The sequence below is a fragment of the Phaseolus vulgaris genome, chromosome 11 (genome assembly GCF_051622355.1).
Source record: "Phaseolus vulgaris cultivar YP4 chromosome 11, ASM5162235v1, whole genome shotgun sequence".
Taxonomy (NCBI): domain Eukaryota; kingdom Viridiplantae; phylum Streptophyta; class Magnoliopsida; order Fabales; family Fabaceae; genus Phaseolus; species Phaseolus vulgaris.
The window spans coordinates 7,704,969-7,711,630 of record NC_143508.1 but is presented as its reverse complement, the minus strand read 5'-3'; the positions used below and the strand labels follow the sequence as shown (position 1 = coordinate 7,711,630).

The following is a 6,662-nucleotide window of genomic DNA, read 5'->3' as shown; positions in this document are numbered from 1 at the left end:
AAAAAATTTAACTCTCTTTTTTATAAATATATTTTAGAGACAAATGTAATTTAAATCTTAATGGTTTAAAAAGAACAAATTTATCTATAACTTGTTCAATCAAATTTAAAGCTTTATTTTGATAATTTTCATATTTTATTAAATATATTCGATATTAACAAAGCAAAAAGAATACTAATAATAACAACTTAAGTTTTCTCCTAAAAGAACCAACTTTTGTGGGTTTTGTTTTTTGAAAACCTTGAAAACTTGTCAACATTGACCCATGATAGTTTATGTATGAATACAAATACAAACTACAAAGCCACCTTTACATCAACAAACCAAAACAAATATAAAAGTAAAACACAAAAAGGAGAAGGGTAGCTTTACTTAAAGTCATGTAATTAGAAAGGAACTTAGGATTGGAATGAGCAATGGCAGGTACTCTCAAAAATTAAACCAGGATTGCAAGCTACGCCAAGAGACCAAACCAAACATCCTCTTTTTTTTTTCTGTGCATGATGTCCCACTCCCACCAGCATCCACAACCTCAACAAAGACGGTTATTATCTCTGTGCCTGAACCAACTTCATGAACACCCTCCTCCTGAAAGCTCCTTCTCACCTTCTCAAACACTCTACAAAACCAAAATCCCCTTATGTCTCATTCACTCTCAAACGTCAACTACTCCTACATCAACCCACACAAGCTCTTTCTTTGGCCCCAAGATTCTGTCATCATCCCCTCACCAACACTTCTACTTCCATGAACCTCACAGCCCCTCCCTCCGTTGTTGTTTTAATGTCCCTTCCAGACGTTGGGGTGCCTTCAAGCTTGGTTGCACCTCCATGGACCCTCAAGTAGATTTCTCATCATCTCTTCACTCTCCTTCTCAGATTATTGTAAGACTATTAATCCCATTAACAAATTTTTTAGCATCATCAGTCGTCTATAGCATGGTTTTAAATTACAATCCTGATCATAGTTTTGTCATATCATTGATAGTCTGAGAAATTATAGACAAAAACGATTCCTGAAGTTGCTATTGTAATCGTGTTATGGTCACAATGATCCTAAAAAGCGAAGTATTGTAGTTCAAATTGTAATCTCAGAGAGTTCAATAAAACTGGTTTTTAGTTTACTGTAGGAAAGTTGTACCATGTGTATAGGCATGCATCAATAAGAGTGTTGTTTTGCAAAAGGTAAATATCATAATCTAACATATACAAGACAATTAATCGAATCAATGTACATGGAGTATGTTAAGTGTTTAAGATGAAGACATATGTGGTTGGTTTTTTTTATTTGTATTTCTCTGTCTCTCTCTCTCTTGTTTTGGTGTTATGCTTCTTTTGTATTCTTTGATAAAGCAAATTGTTTGTATTCAGAACTTCAGATAACAAAAATATGTGTACACTATTCTGAAACACTTTTCCCTTTCTTGTTCTTTGTCTGCAGAAGAAAAAGAAAATTACTGGGCGGCAAAAGAGAGAGGAACTTGAAAGAGAGGTATTTGCATTCATAATACACACGACACATTTTGATGGCAAATTCTAATTACCATGCAGAGGATGAGAATCTAATCTCTTAAATTATCTTAATCTCTTCAACTGCTGCATCCTCATTTCAATGCGTGATGATTCAAAATTAGTTTTTGTACATGAAAACTTGAGTTTTTTTCTTTCATGAAAACATTTGAGTACACGTGACTACTAATTGCAATTTGCACAAGAATTTCATCTTCCTATCAGTTAACTTAACATGTGCCATTTAACGCCACACATAACCAAATGAAGAATATTATTGATTTGATCTTGGTAGAGTATGGCTCTCTATAGGTTTTAGGCATACCATCTTTAAGATGTTGGTCTGCAACAGTAATCAATATAGGAATGAAAAGTGTCGCTCTCCTTTTGAAAAAGCTACCACTGGATTCATCATTATGTCAAAGTATAGCAATACTTCGTACAAACTTTCGAACTATAGGTTTACTATTTGTGACAATGGAAAGTACGAGCAGTGAATGAGAACCATACCCTCAAAGGCACACCCTTAAATGGGAAAATTTGTACACATTCGTGTTATGGTTTAGGTGTTCAACCCATTAAGTGTATATAATTAATGAGGACAAATTTAGGGAATGTGTACTCTTTTTACGGATACATGTGTCATTTCTACTTGGTGAGAAAATTACATATGATTTTTTACTATGTAATAAACAGGTTGCTATGCTTCAAAGGTTGTTGAACCAAGAAGAAAAGTTTCATGAGATTTTGGAGATGGTGCATAATAGACCAAATGGGTCAGCTATATCAATTCCCAATTTTCTTTCACCCAAGGTAATATAATCATCTCCTCAATCACAATTTTCTATTTTGTTATTGCTTTCTTTCTCTTGTAGAGTGGTAGACCTTATTCAAAATTTCATTTTGGTAAGTACTATGGGCTTATGTTAGTGCTTTGGAAGTATCGCTTAGGGATATGGGCTAATAGATAGAGTAAGTTAGACCATTGTGATGTTTGCATAGGGTCTTAACTACCTACTTTAAAATTGAAAAAAAAAATCTTATTTCCTTATTAAGTATATATCCATCAAGGTTTATAAATGCAACAACTGAGTTCCTAAATTGTTTTAATTTATCTCAATTCAATGTTGTGCACACATTTATGGTGTGCAGAAGTTATCCAATTAATTATTTTAGAGTAAAGATATATTTTTCAGAAAATGAGTAACTAGAAGAAAATCATTCAATAAAAATTAATATCTGGAGAAAAAAATAATTAATCACTAAATTGACTATATTATATATTATTTTAACAACTAAAAAAATTATTGATATCTAATTAATAGTTAATTAGATATCAATTTAGAAACCATTTTATATATTAATAATTTTTTTAGTTGTTAAAATAATTTAATCAATTTAATTGTTAAAAATAGTTTTTATTTAATTATTTTCTTGTAGTGAAAGTGAGGATGTATATATGGTTGATTGAAGAATAATAACACATTTTCTAATATATATTTTAATACATATTTGATCATGATTAAAATTTATTGAAATTTAAAAAATTAGAAAGAAAACACTCATTAAATTAAAAATAAGGTGAACCAAAATTTATTAAAGAGTTTTAGAAAGTGATTAAAGAGTTTTTTTGGTAGTATTTTTAAGGTTGATTTGAGTTAAAGTATTTCATAATTGTTTTCTGTTTTGCCTTATTCATCACCTCGGTTTAGGAATTAAGTCTAGAAGTTATAAACATAAAATGTAGGGAATATGTTTAGGATAGTTTAATTGGAATTTTATATGTTGAAAGTAGAGTTTCAAGTTATAAAGTTGGTAACATTAATTATGCAAATTATGTGCAGATAAGAGAACTGCTAGGAGAGCTAGTGATGGTAGAGAGTGAAATTGCACGACTTGAAAGCCAAATAAGCCAACTCCAAGCTGGTTTGAAACATGAACAAGAAGTGACCAAGGAATCAAAGTCTAAAACGTGGAATCAAGGGAATTTGAGTAATTCTAACAATCACTTATCAGCTTCTCCGCTTCCAAATCCTAGTCCTATTCGCAGAAGTGTTCAAGAAAGGATGGCATTTGAAACCAAGGCGTTGCATTTCATAAGCAAAGCTATAAAGGGTGATTACAATCTCAATGACTTCAGTCTTAATGAAAAAGCAGGTTTTCTGAAAACTTCTGTAGAACAGAAAGAAAATAAGTTCCAAGAAGATGTGAAATTTCAAGAAAGAATTCCAAGAAAAAATGGGATAGTAAAACCTCCCTCACCTATGCGTGACCCTCGTCATCCATCTCCCAAGGTACATGCATGCCAGTTTTCCCATCCATGTATATTGTAGCTTTGTTTTCCTTCATTAAAGTATGTTTTTATATGGTTACAGTGTGAAAAAATTATTAGATATTGTTGTCAACAGTGTGAATTTGCTAATATGCAATTTTACTATTTTTAGCTGCGGGAACGCAATCCAGAGATGTACTTGGATCTCCCAACTAGATCACTATTGGATCCACTTCTGTCAGAAGAGAATGATCTCAAGTGGCAACCCAACAAGCTCTCTGAGAGCATCATGAAGTGTTTGAATTTCATATATGTAAGACTACTCAGAACATCAAGAGCAATGGAATTGGAGAAATCAGGGCCCATTTCAAGGTCTGTGCACTCTTCTTTAAGCTCAAGAAGCTTCAGAGTGGATACTGGGTCAAACCCAAAACCAAGCCACTTGTTGCAAAAGGAATTTAGGCAGCAAGACCCTTATGGTATCTTTAACACAGAAGAGTCCATTCCAAGGGACATTGGTCCTTACAAGAACCTGGTTATATTCACTTCCAGCTCTATGGATCCCAAGTTTATCTCAAGTCCATCCTCTATACCATTACTAAGGAAGTTAAGGTATGGCATGGATGATATCTACATTTATGAGAAGAATCAAAATGTTTGAAAACTTTGTAAGTCTACTTGGCAATTGAGTGGTCCATGGGCAAGTGAACAAAATTTAAAGTAACAGTTTTGTTGTGGTCTGCAGAATCTTGATGAGCAATCTTCAAACAGTTGACTTGAAAAGCCTTACAAACCAACAGAAATTAGCATTCTGGATCAACGTGTACAATGCTTGTATCATGCATGTATAGTAGAAATTTCCTGCTTTTCTCTTTTTTAAATCTCTCTGCATATTATCGTTGTAGTGACATCAGATTAAGAGGAATTTGATTCATGACCAATCTGATGAATGAGAATTCTAGGACATAGATCGGACTATGATTAACGTATTTGTCTTGTTTCAGGGATTTATCCAATATGGAGTGCCATCCACCCCAGAGAAACTACTTGCATTGATGAACAAGGTACATTAAAAATCTTGATATAGATGTTACTTATCCTGTTTCTGGCCTCTGGAATCTGCCATGTTTTCTTGACAGGTGCTATAATTAAGGACAAAAAAGTATTCTTTGTTTTTTTTAGATTTTAATTTGTCCAGTTTAAATGAGAAGACAACTAACTAACTGAGACAATTTGTTTATGTTTATGTTTTTGTTTTGAAAAGCTTATAAATCTATATACAAATCTTAAACATGTCTTAATTAAAGAAACATTTTCTTGATGTTAAATTGAACTCACTTCTGTGCAGGCAACCCTCAATGTAGGAGGCAACCTAATAAATGCTCAAACAATAGAGCATTTCATATTGAGGAAACGAGATATTTCTAACATGAAAGAGGTAAACAATGAAACAAGATCAGTTACTTTATTCTTGTTCTTCTAAATACTGAAACAAACTAAGCTTTAATTTTGTTACAATTGATATATCTCCAAAACAATGTATCTATGTGGTGGTTTAGGTTCAGCATAAGGGTGAGTGGGAAGAGAAAGAATCAGTTGTTCGTGAACTTTATGGACTTGAGTTTGTTGATCCTAATGTCACATTTGCTCTGTGTTGTGGAACTCGTTCTTCTCCTGCTGTAAGTTCTTCTGCTCAATAACATCTATGAATTGGTTTTCCCCACTTAAAAGATTACTTTTAATCTTAAGAAAATGATATGCACTTGATGCAGGTGAGGATATACACAGCAGATGGAGTTACAACTGAATTGGAGAAATCAAAACTAGACTATCTTCAAGCTTCAATTCTAGCCACTAGCACCAAAAGAATAGGATTTCCAGAGCTTCTTCTCATAAACATGCTTGATTTTGCTGCAGATATAGAATTGTTGGTGGAGTGGGTATGTAGCCAGTTACCAACATCAGGCACTCTAAGGAAATCAATGGTGGATTGCTTTAGAGGCCACAATAATACTAATTCTGTGAAGGCTTCTACCATTGTTGAAAAGATACCCTATGACTATGAATTCCAGTATTTGTTGACAATATAAATGTACATTGTATGTAACAATTCTTCTTTTTGTTAACTGATAAAACTTTGAGTATACAAAATATTAAAAAGGGTACTTCTTGAACCATCTTGCACTACACCAACCCCTTTCTCTCTTCCTCTATTTGTTATCTTTGGAGAGCCACCAACAGTTACATAGAATCTTCCAAAATTTTCTTAAGTTTTATATGGTATATTATCATCATAATGCATATATTATTTATTCTATTGATATATAATTATTTGAAATCAGAAAAAGTTAAAGTGACCCAAAAATATAATTTAAGAATAATATGAATTGTTACCAAATTTAATTCTGTTAACTAAATTAACAAATTTTCTTATCTTTTTTTGTAAATTAAAAAAGAAATATACTGTGAGTGAGTTTGCTAAATGAGTTTCCATATGCTATGAACATTGACACATATTTCCTAATATCCTGTATACTGTTGCCTTTGGATATTTTGACAGTAATCCATATTTTTAATTTAAATAATTTAATTATAATCTCTTCCATTTTTCTTTTTCTTTTTTTTTAATTTAAGAAATCGAATATGAAGAGCACATTCAACAGCAAACTTCTGAACCCAGCAAATTTTTTATGACTACCAATGGGCCTGGGCTAGAGTTTCATATATGGATGCAGTTGTTAAAGATAAGGCAATTGCTTCCTGCACCCGATCAATTGTGACTGGCACCCGACACACTTTTAAAAATCCTAAAATGCCCTTGTCTTCTTCATTTACGGATAAAAATATCTGGAATTGCTCGTTGCTTACGGATAAAAATATCC

The 6,662-nt window shown here is 32.4% G+C and overlaps 1 protein-coding gene across 3 annotated transcripts; it reads left to right on the top strand.

The window, feature by feature from the left end:
- Positions 1 to 400: 400 nt before the first annotated feature.
- On the top strand, positions 401 to 5,954 carry LOC137831263 (electron transporter, putative (Protein of unknown function, DUF547)). Of its 3 annotated transcripts, none has more exons than XM_068638865.2 (10): positions 401 to 884; positions 1,441 to 1,491; positions 2,205 to 2,321; positions 3,353 to 3,802; positions 3,953 to 4,392; positions 4,526 to 4,625; positions 4,785 to 4,844; positions 5,129 to 5,218; positions 5,340 to 5,459; positions 5,553 to 5,954. In XM_068638865.2, exons 1-10 carry the CDS (start codon positions 501 to 503, stop codon positions 5,868 to 5,870), a joined length of 2,130 nt encoding a protein of 709 aa, XP_068494966.2. In that variant the 5' UTR covers positions 401 to 500; the 3' UTR covers positions 5,871 to 5,954. The 3 variants fall into 3 exon arrangements, 2 of the variants coding, with proteins under 2 accessions (XP_068494966.2, XP_068494975.2); XR_016517766.1 differs by having other exon boundaries at positions 486 to 884; positions 3,953 to 4,448; XM_068638874.2 differs by having other exon boundaries at positions 486 to 884; positions 1,444 to 1,491.
- Positions 5,955 to 6,662: the final 708 nt, after the last annotated feature.

Bases quoted from the DNA above. Each gene is read 5' to 3' on its own strand.
- LOC137831263 (XM_068638865.2), top strand. From the start codon at position 501: ATGATGTCCCACTCCCACCAGCATCCACAACCTCAACAAAGACGGTTA. The intron at 4,393-4,525 runs GTATGGCATGGA...TGTGGTCTGCAG, and splicing joins CCATTACTAAGGAAGTTAAG to AATCTTGATGAGCAATCTTC. The intron at 4,845-5,128 runs GTACATTAAAAA...ACTTCTGTGCAG, and splicing joins TACTTGCATTGATGAACAAG to GCAACCCTCAATGTAGGAGG.